The sequence below is a fragment of the Macrobrachium nipponense genome, chromosome 8, assembly GCF_015104395.2.
Source record: "Macrobrachium nipponense isolate FS-2020 chromosome 8, ASM1510439v2, whole genome shotgun sequence".
In the NCBI taxonomy this organism is placed as follows: Eukaryota; Metazoa; Arthropoda; class Malacostraca; order Decapoda; family Palaemonidae; genus Macrobrachium; species Macrobrachium nipponense.
Genome location: NC_087203.1, coordinates 36,888,506 through 36,905,776, shown reverse-complemented (window position 1 = coordinate 36,905,776; position 17,271 = coordinate 36,888,506). Strand labels below are relative to the sequence as shown.

Here is a 17,271-nt window from a genome sequence, read left to right as displayed (position 1 = left end):
CCCTTGGAAACAAAGCAGATATTACGTCAAAAATGTCACGTGCTAATTGTTGACAATCAGTCCCCTTAAAACAAATCAGATTTTTATGTTTCAAAAAGAAAATGTCTCGTCTAATTTGACATCAGTCCCTTGAAACAAATCAGATATTTATGTTCAAAAATGTCTCGTCTAATTTGACATCAGTCCCTTGAAACAAATCAGATATTTACGTTCAAAACATGTCGCACTTCTAATTTTGACATCAGTTCCCGCTTGAAACAAATCAAGATATTTAACGTTCAAAAAATGTCTCGTCTAATTTGACATCAGTCACTTGTAAACAAATCAAGATATTTAAGTGTCAAAAATGTCTCGCCTAATTTGACATCAGTCCCTTGAAACAAATCAGATATTTACGTTCAAAAATTTCTCGTTTAATTTGACATCAGTCCCTTGAAACAAATCAGATATTTACGTTCAAAAATGTCTCGTCTAATTTGACATCAGTCCCTTGAAACAAATCAGATTTTTATGTTCAAAAATGTCTCGTCTAATTTGACATCAGTCCCTTGAAACAAATCAGTTATTTATGTTCAAAAATGTCTCGTCTAATTTGACATCAGTCCCTTGAAACAAATCAGATATTTACGTTCAAAAATGTCTCGTCTAATTTGACATCAGTCCCTTGAAACAAATCAGATATTTATGTTCAAAAATTTCTCGTTTAATTTGACATCAGTCACTTGAAAAAACCAAAATCAATATGTTTCGTTTCATAAAAATTTCTCGTCTCAAATTTGAATCAGTCCCTTAAAAAAAAAAAAAAAAATCCCTTAAAAAAAACATATCAGATATTTATGTTTACAAATTTCTCATCTAATCTGACATCAGTCCCTTGAAACAGATCAGATATTTACGTTCAAAAATTTATCGTTTAATTTGACATCAGTCCCTTAAAACAAATCAGATATTCATGATGATTCTTGATGAAGCTCAAACACATCCTCTCTTCTTCTTCTCCTCCTCCTCCTCCTCCTCCTCCTCCCCTTCTAAGTGTGTCAACAATATCTGGAGAAAAAATTGATAACATTAAAGTTAATGTTTTATTTATTCGATGCGAGGTTGACTTTTTTTTCAAAAATTTCTCATCTAATTTGACATCAGTCCCTTAAAACAAATCAGATATTTACGATGATTCTGGAGAATAAAATTGATAACATTAAAGTTAATGTTTTATTTATTCGATGCGAGGTTGACTTTTTTTTCCAAAAATGTTGCGTCAGTATTTGACATCAGTCCCTTCATAGAAATCATATATTTACGATGATTCTTGATGAAGCTCAAACACATCCTCTCTTCTTCTTCTCCTCCTTCCCTTCGGAACAGGATTGACAACGTCCGGATAAGAGTCACGGCAGGAGAATATGACATCTCGACGTCCGAAACGCCACAAGCTCAGATCCTGTACGCGGACAACGTCACTCTCTACGATGATTTCGATGTCAACAATGGAGGTGTAAGTATACAGGGCGATCATCTCAATACAATAGAACTTTGATTGATTGTGTCTATTAAACCTGGCGCCACAACATCTAGGTTATTGACACCGAAATAAATTTAAATAGAAAAAAATTAAATTTAAAATAAATTTCATATAAAAATATCTAAAAATATATGTATATAAATATATTTGTTCAAATATATAAATTCTTACATGGACAATCTATCTATATTACAATACTTTCTGAGAATTTTAGCTAGAATTTAGACCAAAGGCCAAGCCCTGGAACCTATGAGGTCGTTCAGCGCTGGAACGGAAACTGACGGTAAAGAGGTTTGCAAGGTGTAACACGAGGAGAACCTCAAAGCAGTTGTGCACTTTGAATCAACTGTTAGGAGAGGGTGGGAAGTAAGGCAGAATAAAGATAATATGAATGGAGGTACAGTAAAAGGAATGAAAGGGGTTTCAGCTAGGGGCCGAAGAGACACTGCGAAGAACCATAAGTAATGCCTACAGTGCACCACAAAAGGTGCACTGACTACATTACCAACCTAGGGGAGATGATCTTACGTACAGCAGCTTTACTAAACTATTTTTTGTTTTGTTTATTCCAAAGCAAAGGCCAATGAGATGCGTAACCTAATCCCCTTGCATAGTCCAGGCCTGGCGAAAATCAGTCCAATAAAAAGAGAGAGTGGGGGGGGAGGGAGGTAAAGGTGAAGCATGGCTACGAAGGAGACAGGGGCTTTCTTTCTGCCTCTTGATGGTGTGGCAAATTGACCCGTACTGCTCAGCTTTGAAAAATGGCTAAAAATGGGGCTAAAGTGTCTTTAATGAAAACAATTTGAGACCAGGTAAAACTGCGTCGGATTCCTTGTGACAACGTTTTTCCCTTTATTTATAACAATCCGGTGTCTAATTAACTGAGGAACGGGGGGAATCTCAGTATGAATAGTATGTTCCATGGTTGTGAAAAAGACATGAGGCTAATTCATGCCTATTTTATAAGCATTCTTATTTTTATCATTTCTGAACATAATTTAACTTTTCATTGTTGTGACTTTTTTTGTTTTCAAAACAGGTACCCTAATATTATATGGCATAATTCATGCTTACTTTAATAAGCATTCTTTTTATCATTTCTGAACATACTTTAACTTTTCATTGTTGTGACTTTTTTTTTTTTTTTTTTTTTTTAAAGAAGTGCCCATTATATGGCATATATACTACTCTACTCACATCTTTCCAGGGTGTCTACAACATGGCCGTCATAACAATGCCTGGCAAGGGCTTTACACTGAACAGCAGAGTGGCTCCAATTTGCCTGGCCAATTCTACGATACATACTGCTCTAGTGATACGTAATACCCAACTGACCTTGGCTGGTTTTGGTTGGACCGAACATGGTAAATAATTCACGTTCATGCTTATAAAGCAAACATATTTCAAGCCAGGAGTTACTCATTATATATTCTGATTGTGTTTTCCGAGCATCCAAGTTTAAAATTTACTGTTTCATTGACAAGTTGCAAGCCTCCTTTCCTTTCAGTTTATTTTGGTTCCCCACAGGAAATACATCATAAATTTGTATCATTACTAGCCATAGTATCAAACTTGCACATGCAGTGCAAACCATAATGGCTTTTCTTTAAATTCTTCTATGTTATAAAACGAACCTACAACTTAAGAATAATAATTCCTACTAAATTTTCTATATTGAGCTAATATGAAACATGTATAGGTTTCAAAATCTGAGTAACTGATAATGATACATAGCTCCTCCTATGACAGTATAACACAATCGAACCTGTAACAATCACCTGTAATTGCACTGCCATATTCTGAAGAACCAAAGCCAATGTGAAAACTATCATACTACTCCCTTAGAAATACTATTTATCTAAGTGATGGATGCTTAAAATGTATTTATTAAATAACAACTACTAAGCAGGATAAATACCCCATGAATACCCCTGGAGATCTGTGGTTTGACCAAAAGCTGCCCAAACAAATCGGGGCAAAGCGACCATAACGAAACAGGGGTTCTAGACATTATCCAGCTGAAGGGCAAAAATAATCTGCATAAAATGGTTCTGCCTTCCCCCCCAGATTACCCAGCGATCAACATGACGCAAGCCAATCTGAGAACCTGCAGCTTCTCCTGGCCTAACACCGACCTCATCTGCATCTTCATAAGGTTCCAGCCATCGACTCCATGTCATGTAAGAACTCGCTGCATAGTATTTTGCTTTCAAACGAACACACACATACAGACAGACACACGCACCAAGTCTCATCTGATGGGGACAGAAAATCGATCCCGAAGGGGGATAACACTTGAGCCTGTTTTCTGGGGAAAAATTCAGTGTCTCTGCTGACTTGAGCGATGAGTGATGCAACTGGTGTTTATTAGACCGTGCTTATGGAGAAAAAGTTAACACCCTCTAGCAAAAGGGTATGTATCTGACTTCTTACGACCTACGAAACTGGTTCAATTTACATGCGTATTCTCTGCTATTTGGAAAATGTAAGCAAAAATAACTCTCGTCTTCTCATTCTCTCAAAATGAATCCTCGCCATCTGTGTATTTATATTCAAATGCACACCATATACATACATATATAGTATATATAATTTAAATGTGTATATATATTTCTATATATATACACACACACGTAAGATTATATTTCATATATATATATATATATATAATATATATATATATATATATATATATATATATATATATATATATATGTGTGTGTGTGTGTGTGTGTGTACATATAACATTTCTATATAGCATATACAGTATATACATACACACATATAATATTTCTAATCATATATATATATATAATTATATATATATATATATATATATATATATAATAATAATATATATACATAATGTCTTAATCTTAAACTACGCCTGTTTTTTTTCAACAACCATCACAGGGTGACGCTGGAGCGGCCATCTTCAAGCAGTGGACGGACAGCAAGTACTACGCCGTGGGGCAAATCAACGCCATCACGGTAGACTCGTGCCCCCTGAGCGGCGTGGTGTTCCCGTGCCCAGGGATCGCCTTCTATCGCAGCTGGATCGACGGAGTGACCGGAACGCGCTACTGCAACAACGAATAGTGAAAGACGCCCGAGTCCTCCCTGATGAAAGAAGCCCAAGTCCTCCCTCAGATTACCCCGTACGTTCTGAAGCTCACTCTCCAATGATAACCCCGTCTCGTCCTTCAAATACCCGAAAGGAATACGATATCAGTGTTGCTTTTCGGACACCCAGTTGCTGTTGTTGCAATGTCATTCATAGCTAACTAATCAATCAATCTTTTATTAAGAGAACCCAAGAAACTTATCAGGATTCTCTCTCCACTACTCTCCACTTGGATCAATTTTTGTTTGGTTGCAGTTCCTATGGTACGTCCAGTATTATAATGTCTATGGGGAATAAAACATATTTAAACTCTATATATATAAATATATAAATATACAGTTTGAACACTAAGGTGGTGAGACTGATTTGGTCATTATCATATATTCCTCGTTGTTCAAGTGTCGCTGTTTTAAGGGATAATTATAAACATGACGAATTAAAAGTTCGTTTTTTTTTCTCTCTCTCTCTGATTTCTCTCGATTCGCGTCGCCGGAAGGTGAAAGTCTCACGAGTGGTGAAAATGACACCTTGTAAAAGAAAGTATTCAGAGAAAGTTGTTCAATCCTGGAGCTGTAATGAAACCACTTCGGTGGAAGAGGATTCAATGTCAGAATTAATGACGACGGAGATTTTTTTTATTTTTTTAATACTGTGCTGACGAATAATTAATCTGAGCTACAAGACTAATATAAAAAGAAAGTACGTGTTTTTTAAAATGAATTTGGCAGTGGACAGATATATCAAATAATATGAACAAACCCACCTTAACACTGAATGATCACTAAAAAAAAATTAAATTCTTATATGTATTAGTTATTCTATCAGCATATTTCTAATCACACATATTATTCATACTAGTATCCTTCTGAACTGTGAAACAAAATGAACATTACTATGAACTGAATTGAATAAATAAATTAGGCCAAAGGACAAGCATTGCGACCCTTGAGGTCATTCAGCGCAGTAAGAGAAGGAAAACCTCAAAGCAGTCGCACTAGGAAACAACTGTTAAGATAGGGTGGAAAGTAAGATGGAAGAGAATATGAACGGAGGTACAGTAAAAGGAATGAAAGAGGTTACAGGTAGGGGCCGAAGGGGCGCTGCAAAGACCTTCAAGTAATGCCTACAGTGCACGAAAGACGCTTCGATAAAAAAAATAATAATTATCGGTTTCTACTCGAGTTAAGTCCAGTCTTGAACAAATTATACGAAGTGTCGAAAGCATTCACGAGTAAGTGTTAAAACGAAGGAGAAATAAAAGGAAACCAAAGGAGAAACAATTATCCAAGACGACCGAAGCAGAGAAACGTGGAAGATAAAGTTAGGTCTATCTTAGTTTAACCAAACCACTGAGCTGATTAACAGCTCTCCTAGGGCTGGCCCGAAGGATTAGGTATTTTTATATGGCTAAGATCCGATTGGTTACCTAGCAACGGGACCTGCAGCTTATTGTGGGATCCGAATCACATTATATCAAGAAATTAATTTCTAATCACCAGAAACAAATTCCTCCGATTCCACGTTGGGAGAGCGGGGAATCGAACTCGGGACTACCGAATCGATAGGCAAGCACGTAAACCACTCGTCCAACGAGGAACTGCGTGGCAAAAAATAAAAACAAAAAAAAGGAAAATATGAAATCAAATACCACTATTCTACAGCAACAACACAACACCGCCAAGCGAATTAGACTTCTGAGACCTTCCACAACGGCGGCGGGTAGGGCACTGAGAAACAAGACAAGACACCATAGATGTCCATTCAGTGCCCTCGTTTGCTTTGTGAGTCATCTCCTTCCACTCAATGCACGTTGCAAATCTTGCTGCTAGTTTAGCTACTTGAATGGCACAACATTACTTTCTCTGTAACTGGCACCCTTAAAAGATAACACCTAAATTTTCCAACTAGTCTATTCTACCTTTCTCCCTCTCTTTCACACACACACACACACACACACACACACACACACACACACACACACACACACATATATATATATATATATATATATATATATATATATATATATATATATGTGTGTGTGTGTGTGTGTGTGTGTGTTTGTGTACAAACACTCATCACCTGATGACGCTTTCACTATACCTGGGGAATAATAACTTGCCTCCAATGAGAATTACAGTAGAGAAGAACACCTGACCAGGCCAGAATATGAACCAGGGCCTATGGATGTGGATTACAGACAGTCAAAGAAGGTCGACTATACCATTTGGCGATCGAGAAAGATAAAGAGTTGATATCGACTCTACTGTACATATTCCTCTTCAGTTTAGGTTCCGTCAATCGAATCGACATCAATCTATCTCAACGACGTTAGTCTATTGGTAAATTTGCAACATTTTGATTGGGACAAGAATGGCCTCGAATAGGTGTGCTATGTCTCGTTGGCTATTTAATATTGTTAATGGATTGCATGATAAGGAAGAAACGAATACATAATTTAGGCCAAACGCCAAGAACTGGGACCAACGGGGTCACTCAGCGCGGAAAGGGTAACTGACGGTAAGAAGGTTTGAAAAGTGTAACAGGACGGAAGGTCAGATGAAAGAAAGCGAATATGAACGGAGGTATGGTAAAAAGAACGAATGAGGTGCAGTTAAGGGACACTGCAATAAACCTTGAGTAATGTCTGCAGTGCACCACGTGAGGCGCCCTGATGGCACTAACCCCCATGTGGGAGATGGCATTTGAGTGCAAACGTGAAATAATTCTGTTGAAAGAACTAGTTCAATAACACAATACGAAAAGCAATGGAAAAGGGCGCTGGGGGCTGTGAAAAAATGGGGAAGCAAAGAGATTCTCTTAGATCCTACTAAGATTTCACATATTTTCAGTGATTCACATATTCTCAAAGATGATTCACTGTCCACAATTTTGCCAAAAAAGTACTGGCTATGCAAATTAAAACTGATAATAAATTCCATGAAAAAATCAAAGAATCTATTATCAGTGTAATCTGCATAGCCAATACTTTCTTGGCAAAATTGTGGACAGTGAATCATTGAAAATAAATGAAATAATTTAATATATAGACAAACAAGTACGAATATTTTTTTTTTTTTTTTAATTCCGAGGGACACTTTAAAGCAAATCCCTACTCACATTATAAAGACACACACACACACACACACACTTCCGTCTGTGAACTTATATCTCCGAAGGTAATTTAATTTGAATTCGGCAAAAAAATAAAATTATGCTTCGTTGTATGAACACAATAATTGAGATATACCTTACAATAAGTTCCATTGCCTCTGCCTTGCTAAATATCTAGACAAGGGGTTCATGACCTTTTGACGACTCCAGACCCCCAATGAATTGCCCGATATGGTGCCATACCCTCTTTGCTTTAAGTCCATTTAAGCCCTATCTGTCGACAATATAACTTAATATACTTTGTTTAATACATACTTTAGGTATGAATAGCTAGGAATTGAACATAGAAGAAAATCAAAGCATTTATAGTTTCATATAGTTATTCATTTACAAAATGTACGTATGTATGCATTGACACATTAAAATCAAATATATACAAATATCCAGAGATCAAGTCCCATACCCCAAGCATGTGGTTCTCATGCCCCCAAGGTGTATGGATACCCCGTTAAAAACCCTTGATCTAAAGGATAAAAAACAGACGCACTGCAGGAACCATATGGTACATAAGCATCTAATTCCGATATACGTAACTGTTTTCTTTCCTAGACATTTTCATATCTCAAACGAAAAAAAATTAACTGATAAAATAATATGGCGGCTATAAATGCCTTCCAATGGTTCAATCCCAGACAGTTTCTGTCAGGAAAAACAGAGCACATATATACAGCTCTACGAGGAGGCCAGCCTTCCCTCCACGAGAAAGTTTTACAGCGCCATAACCAAGACAATGAAACACGTCATTTACAGGTACCTAAACGACGGCTTGTGGCTTGTGGCAAGCTCATCAAATCACCTCTAAGTAATATCCAAGATTCTACAGAGATTAGTATAATGTACATTTTCATTTTCATTACCTTGGTTCGCAATGCTTACAGACTACTGCAGCGATTCAGAACCAGGGTTCCGGGGAACCTTGGGGTTCCTCATGCCAACATCAGGGGTTCCGCAAGAAGTCTTGAAATAAATATGTATTGCAAATGACTCTGATCTGAATAAAAACAGCTCGAATAGCAGTGGTAGATATATTATATGATTTATATATATATAGATATATATATATATATTATATAATTATATTTATATATATAGATATATATATATATATATATATATATATATATATATATATGAGTGCCTGTAGATAAAGGTTCCCTAGGATATGAAAAAATGTTTCGGGAGTTCCTTGAAGGCATAAAAGTTGAGAATCACTGGTCTACTGTAAAAGGGAGATGTTCCAGTTAAATTTTAAACTGTCACATCCAGCATGGGTTTACAACGAACGTGCACACACACAAAATAACAACGGGGAGGAATAATTGGAAAGGCGATCAATCGACAAGAAAGTGAGGACACATCTCTGCAGCAAAACGAAAACGTCATTACCTAAACTAACCTGTCTGTCTCATGATGCAATTAGAAACACATTTCCCACTATCAGTTTAATTAGAATAAAAGGGGATTTTTTTTTATAAGGAAATTTAATTTCATGGAAAATTTACTCAATCTTCCTCAACGACACCTATACTCTGTTTTTTTCCATCTGTCCATCCGCCTGTGGTGTTTGCGCATGGTAACACTGCGTCCCGGGCTTTAAATAATATCCAATTTCGAATATTAACGGTGTAATTCGCATACAGTGAATTATTAAAACACTTTTCAGTTCCAAATGTAAACCCATATATCCTTTTATTTACCTAAAACTTACACATAGCGTAACTATTTAAAGACCGTTACGCAGTGTTACCATGCGAAAACACCACAGGCAGATGGACAGATGGAAAAAAACATTGTATAGTATACAGAAACACCGCCGAAGTACTGTTTTACTAAAGTTTTAATGGCTAGCCTCTTCTTGTACACGATCATTAAAAAACTGTAAAGTAACCTCATCCATCTCCCAAAAATCACTTTCCTATCTCTCCCAAAATGTGATAACTTGATAACCACTACAGTCAAATAACACTTAAACACTAACGTTATCCCTAAGGTAAACTGACACAGGATAACTAGCCTGTCAGTTGAAAAAAGTCACGTTCCTATCTCTCCCAAAATGTGATAACTTGATAACCACTACAGTCAAATAACACTTAAACACTAACGTTATTCCTCATGTAAACTGACACAGGCTAACTAGCCTGTCAGTTGAAAAAAGTCACTTTCCTATCTCTCCCAAAATGTAACAACTTGACAACAGGCACGAGGCACAACAGTCAAATAACAATTAAACACTTACGTTATTGCTCAGGTAAATTCACACAGGCTAACTATAGTAGATTCATATCAGCCGTGCATTTGATGTCTAGGCCGTCCCTTACTACGCTCCTGATTGGCTGTTGATAAGCCAATGACAGGGCTGGAAAATCTCAGTCGCTCTCAAAAGTTCATATAGGATGCTTTTGAAAGACGTATCCTCAGGAGAGTTGGAACATACATTCCTACCTATGTGAACTCTTGAGAAAGACTGAGAGTTTCCAGACCCGTGATTGGCTTATCAACAGCCAATCAGGAGCGTCGTAAGGGACTGGCCTAGACATCAGATGCACCAGTGATGTGAATTTACCATAGCCTGTCAGTTAAATAAAGTAATACACCAAAAACAAACTCCTCACATCATTAATCGGAATATCCTGCGTTTCCCTTCTTGATGAACAATTCATAACACATAAAAGGTAATTGCATGCAACATAACTTCATACAAAACATAACAGAGATATTATGTGGAGGGTATATATCAAGATGCATAAAAATAATGAGTTATATACATACACAACACAGATATTCATAAAAATAATGGGTTATATGCATTCACAAAACAGATATTCATAAAAATAATGGGTTATATGAATACACAAAACAGATATTCATAAAAATAATGGGTTATATACATACACAACACAGATATTCATAAAAATAATGGGTTATGTACATACACAAAACAGATATTCATAAAAATAATGGGTTATATACATCCACAACACAGATATCATAACAATAATGGGTTATATACATACACAAAGCAGATATTCATAAAAATAAGGGGTTATTTACATAAAAAAGATATACATAAAAATAATGGGTTATATGCATACACAAAACAGATATACTTAAAAATAATGGGTTATATACATACACAAAACCGACATTAAATACGTAACTCCACAATACACAAACAAAACAGACATTAAATACATAGCTGCACAATACATACACAAAACAGTCATTAAATACATACTGCACAATACATACGCAAAACATTCATTAAATACAAAACTGCACAATACATACGCAAAACAGACATTAAATACATAACTGCACAATACATACGCAAAACATTCATTAAATATATAACTGCACAATACATACGCAAAACAGACATTAAATACATAACAGCACAATACATACACAAAAGTCATTAAATACATAACGGTACAACTTACACAAAACGTAAACTACAGCGATGTGGACGACGAATCCTAATCTTATTGTAAATTTGAGTAAATTCAATCGATTGATGAAGTGATCCCAAAAGAGCAAGGTATTAAGCATCTAACAACAACTTACCTTGGTCGAGGTGGTCCCTGAAAGAGAAAAATCTAAGATAAAACGTTACATGTTTTGGAGTGGAATGGAATATGAAATTTAGGCTTAACCAAGCGCTGGAATCCGAGGGATTATTCAGCGCTATAAGGAATTTGTTTGAGATGCATATGTATGGTGATGTATTTATAAATAAATTAAAACTATAATATATGTAATGTATATATAATTATATACTACATATACACACATAGAAAAAATACGTAGACACAGTGTATGGCGAACATTGTCCCCAGTGACAGCTCTGATTAATATTAACAAAGTTCACAGCTGTTCTCCGTATGAATCATTACCCAATTCAATCAATCATTAACAGGTCTACGACCTCTTTACCTCACTTCTCGACCTATAAACGCTGAATGATCCCGCTCGTTGACGGACAGACTAAACTGGTTTCTTACTATTATTCTGTAAAGTTTTCAAACTGATTTCTTACTTTTATACTGAAAGTTATCGAACTGATGTGTTTTAATGCTACCACTGAAATCATTTCAACCTTAGGATGAAGTCATCCTAGAACTCTTTAAAACGACTGTTCGCTTTTAGGAAAAAAAAACTATAACGTGTAATAATGCATGCTATGAAAATCTTGCTACACTATCTAAAAAAGTTATTCATTTCTTGCCAAGTCTTTCGTACACTCTTAATCCTAGGACCCTTTTTTGGCAACGGGCAAAGGAATTGTAATAGGAATATATAAAATTTACGCCAAAGGCTAAGCACTGGAGTCTATGAGGTTATTCACCTTTGAAAAGAAACGAGATTAAAAAGGTCTGAAAGGTGTAACACAAGGAAAACCTTGCAGCTGCATTATGAGACAATTGTTATGGTAGGGTGGGAATATACATGGAAGTAAGGGAATAAGAAGGGAGATACAGTAAAAGGAATGAAAGGCGGGCGAAAAGACGCTGCAAAGAACATTAAGTAATGCCTACAGTGCAAAGACGGCACAATCCCCTTACGTGGATAGCGTGCAAACGAAAAATTCCTCCAATTGTATATACTACCAAACATATGTATAGAAATTATGCATGAAAATTCGTAACGTCACTAAGTCTTCGGGCCTAACCAGCCTCGTTACACGGGCTAACCAGCTCCGTTTCAGGGAATCCCTTCTCACCCCCTTCGAAGTCGAGGGGTGGGTAGGATGCAACCCCATTGTAAACCATCTTAGGGGTCCCCACTATAACCCTGCCAAGTTTCATGCCCATCGGACCAGCCACTTGGCCGTGATTGAATGACAGACGGACGGACAGACAATACGCCCATTATAGTAAGATTAGCGACAGACTCAACAACGCCCACTGGAAAATATTGTCGTAGCAAATCTACATACAGGAAATCTAACAATACGGATTTCATTCTACAATTAATTTTGTATTCACTTTCACAGATAAATTTATTAACGAATAAAGTCCATGAGCACACTCTCACGACCATTTAAAAACGGAACGAATTTTTTTTTCGAAAGACGCTCAAGACTCAAAAACACCATGAGAGCCCTTTTCTTGCTCCGTGAGAAAATTACCTTTAGTGAGTTCAAATATGCATTTTTTTCGAACTCAAGGAAGGGAATAAACGTTCAGATAAGCTTCAGAATTAACCATCATTACAGGTAGGCTGAATGAACTCGAACTCAAGTCAGAAAGAGGATGTATAACAACACATAATTCATGTATATGTATATATATATATATATATATATATATATATATATATATATATATATATATATAGTTCGTGATCAAGTTATTTCATATATACATACATATATATATATATATATATATATATATATACATATTTCTTCTTTTTTTTAGTAAAAACTGCCAATAAGGAAAATTTCATAACAGTATCTCATGAAGTGTACATACCACGGTTCGCGTGTGTGAACTTTATATTAGCACTGAATTAAGGACGCGTGCTCATAGCTCATAAAATTCTCTGGAATTACTTAGGTGCCAGAAATATCACGTTGAGCAGGTGTATCAATTAATTAATCATAATATCGAGGGCGAGAATTTAACTTGAATAATACCAAGAATAACGCTACAAAATGTAAACTGAAATGCAACCATTATATTGTTTCAAGAATAAACAACATCATCCGGGACTTTTGACTAAGAAAAACTGAATAACTCTTTAAAATCAATTGTAACGAACCGCAATAACCACCTTTTTTAACTGAAGAAAAAAATAAATCAAAGGCAACTATATTTTCGCAATAATAAAACATCATAATGACCAGTGGAGACATGAATTAAATACTCATAAAATCAATTGTTTCGGTTAACAATGCCATGAAAAAAGTGTAACGAACCACCATTAAAAAAACATTATTAACGAAAAATGAAGGGTAGAAAAAATACCTACTAACATATAACAAATTACATATACATCGACAAAGACAGGAAGTAAATAAACGGAAATGAAATAAGAATTCATATAAAATTTCATTAATACAAAGAATTCATATTTAAAAATGAGCAACATCACCACCATTAACCCAAAAAAATTATAAGAAAAAAATTAAAAATTGAATAAAAAATTCTGGAGTATTACGACGTCCAGGAAACTGCAGATTCCCGCAAGAAAACGCCGCCTTCACGTCCCTAGGGAGTCGAGACTCGAGAGGCGGCAGGAATCCGTCGAGATCAGAATGACTCCTGCGGTTTCTTGCGCAGTAGTTACCAGGTCTTCCAGAGTGAATGGGCTTAATTGCGGTGCTTGTGTCGTTAGGCAAGGCACGCAAACAATCTCCGCTTGGGAAACCGATCGGTTCTCTTCGAGCTAGGGTTCGAATAAAGATTTGCTTGCTCTCTCTCTCTCTAACCCCCACAAAACCATCCAAAGGATTCTCTATCTCTCTCTAACCTCCGCAAAACCATCCAAAGAATTCTCCCTCTATCTCCAAAACTATCCACAGGATTCTCTCTCTCTCTCTCTCTCAAAACACACACACACACACACACAAAACCATCCAAAGGATTCTACCTCTATCTCTCCAAAACTATCCGCAGACTATCTCTCTCTCTCTCTCTCTCTCTCTCTCTCTCTCTCTCTCTCTCTCTCGTCTCGGTCTCTCTGGTGTCATTTTCAATTTCGAGAGACTAGAATAGTTTTATTAGTATCAGGTCAAAAAGTATATCATCATAATATTCTCTGACGAAAGGAGGGCTTCTACGAGGTAATCTTCACAACCTCAGAACAATAATTCTCTCTCTCTCTCTCTCTCTCTCTCTCTCTCTGTCGGTTTTCAACACTGTCTATGATCTAACAATTCCTTTCCCTGATAAATGGATGCGTTTATGCAACGGCGAATGTGGTATGTTGGTGGGGAACAAAAAAAGGGGGGGGGGGGGGGGCCAACAAAAAAAAGTCCTGTGATTAAAAGAGCAGCGATTCTACTGTTTATCGTTCGCATAATATTACACAGACCGATTGTGGCTTGTAAGACAACGAAGAGGAACCTAGCGTAAATCTATAATCATCATGGTAAAGACGTATTATGATAAAGGGAACAACGGATTTAACCAGGTGATATGTGATGGATAGAGTCTGTAACGTGCCAAGAGAAGGCACGTGAAAGAACAATATGTTGCTTTGATTCAGCCTCTCCTGAATAAGCGCGAAATGACTTCCAGTTTTCGCGAAAATATTATATTGGATTTGTTTAACCTCTCCTGAAATTAGGGCAAAATGCTCTACAGTTGTTATTTAAATGCCAGTCAGTTTTCTAAAAAGCAATAAATGATACGCGGTGTTTCTTATCACAATGTCAGCACTGTCAGGATATGTCAGTAGCCACGTTCAACGAGAGGATGGGTTACCAACGTTCTCGAGTACAGCGTCTTGGCTCTTATCTAAACCCAAGCACGAACGGATATTGAGCTTTCTTCGAAGACAGTTTATGGTCGGTTTGTTTACAGAAAAACTTTTCGCTTGCTCGGGGAGTAAGCCTACAAACAACCTTGTTGTTGTTTGGGAGGGGGTAGGAAAAGTCCATGGAATAGCCTAAAAAAGGTTTGAAAAAGGTTTCTAGCGTTGAGTTAGGTACACAGGAATTTTAGGAAAGGATATTTATAATTTATTTATCAGAATGAAAATGTGAAAAATAAATAATGTGCATTTTAAACACAGCAGAAAAATTATACCAATTAAAATATAGCGTACTTATTTTAATTTTCGTTGGTGAAACTATGCGCTATTTAACCATAGATTTTAGCAAGTTTTAATTTACGTTAAAAGTTAGGGATATATATGTTCACAGCTAATGCGTGTGAGGGAAAAATCTTGCATACATCCAGAGTAAGCTGGAGGTCGGATCACGCCATGTTACGATTTTTGCACGTCAAACCTTTCAAGTATAAATGTTTGGAAAAAAAAACATCTTCCGGAATAGCATTCTCTTAAGTTTATTTTTCATACTGAAGTGTTTGGAAACGAAGTAACTTCCAGAATAGCATCGCAACAGAATTCCTATTATTAAGATTTATTGCCTATTAAGATTTATTGCCTAAAAACACGTAATGTTATTAGATGTAACTGATGAACATATGACCACTGATCAACCAAACCTTGGGCCTTAATGAGCATCACGAATAATGACGCAATACATCAGCTCTTCCAAATGAATTCGGACAATACCGGACTGAGCTCGTTATATACAGCTGACCAGGAGATCAAGCTACTTATTCATACATCAGTTTCTCTCACAGAGGGATTCTTATACTCGCAAGCTCACGTGCACTCATGTTTACATATACAGTAGCACAGTCAGGCTATACCTGTACACATGACAGGTTGATTAACTGATTGATTTATGGTTACTAAAACTGGCGTCACAGCATCTAAGTTAATGACGCCGTAATCAAATTAAATAAGAAACTAAAATAACTGCTTAAGAGAGTTTCATATAGGTAATATCTAAAATATTACACACACACACACACACACACACACACACACACACCACACACATATATATATATATATATATATATATATATATATATATATATATATATATATATATGATTATATAAGTGTGTGTGTAAATACACATCATATGAACAAAGTTAAAGCCACGAAGGAAAGCTGAAACACTAGCATGAATGCTAAGTACTTTCGTCATATTACCAGTGTTCCAATTTTCCTCCGTGGCTGTAACTGTATTCATATAATCCTCATATTTTATATTTCTTCGTGATTTAAAATCAAACACAAACGCACACACAAACACAAACACACACATACGTATATACATATATATATATATATATATATATATATATATATATATATATATATATATATATATATATATATATATAGAGAGAGAGAGAGAGAGAGAGAGAGAGAGGAGACGAGAGAGAGAGAGAGATAGAGAGAGAGAGATGTGTATACTCCTATATTGTGTGTGTGTGTGTGTTACATACACATCTATATATATAAAACTGTATCTGTAAATACATACAACAACACATACTGTAAACGTATACAATAAAAAATTTGTTGAGGACGCCCGCCTTGTAGGAGTGCGTGACTGTCTACTAAACCGTCCCGCGGAAACAATATACATTTCGAAATATCCCGTCGCTAAAAAACTCCCACCCGTTCCTGCTGCGAATGCTGACGGGGAAAAAAAAAGGAAAAAAAAGGGCCAAGTATAATTTATGGCATTTTTAGTGGGAGAGGTTGAAGAGGAAAGCGAATTCATTGTCATGGGGCTAGTCGCTTCCTCTCCGTGGCACCAACCGCCGTTGTCAACTGGGGGTGGGTGGGGGGTGGGGTGACGGAGGGATGACGAAGACGTTCATGGCACGGGGGCTTACGTCATACTAAACAGAGG

The 17,271-nt window shown here is 36.3% G+C and overlaps 2 protein-coding genes across 2 annotated transcripts in view; both read left to right on the top strand.

The window, feature by feature from the left end:
* The window catches only part of LOC135223044 (uncharacterized), a 37,241-nt gene extending 36,054 nt beyond the window's left edge, over positions 1 to 1,187 (top strand). The window contains exon 8 of the mRNA XM_064261553.1: positions 1,162 to 1,187. Coding sequence (XP_064117623.1) covers positions 1,162 to 1,187 — 26 coding nt within the window. The remainder of the gene's footprint in view (positions 1 to 1,161) is intronic.
* A 125-nt stretch (positions 1,188 to 1,312) lies between these two features.
* Positions 1,313 to 5,082, top strand: LOC135223043 (uncharacterized). The gene is made up of 4 exons (XM_064261552.1): positions 1,313 to 1,495; positions 2,730 to 2,886; positions 3,590 to 3,702; positions 4,436 to 5,082. The coding sequence occupies exons 1-4, from the start codon at positions 1,313 to 1,315 to the stop codon at positions 4,619 to 4,621; spliced, it is 639 nt and encodes a 212-aa protein (XP_064117622.1). The 3' UTR covers positions 4,622 to 5,082.
* The last annotated feature ends 12,189 nt before the right edge of the window (positions 5,083 to 17,271 follow it).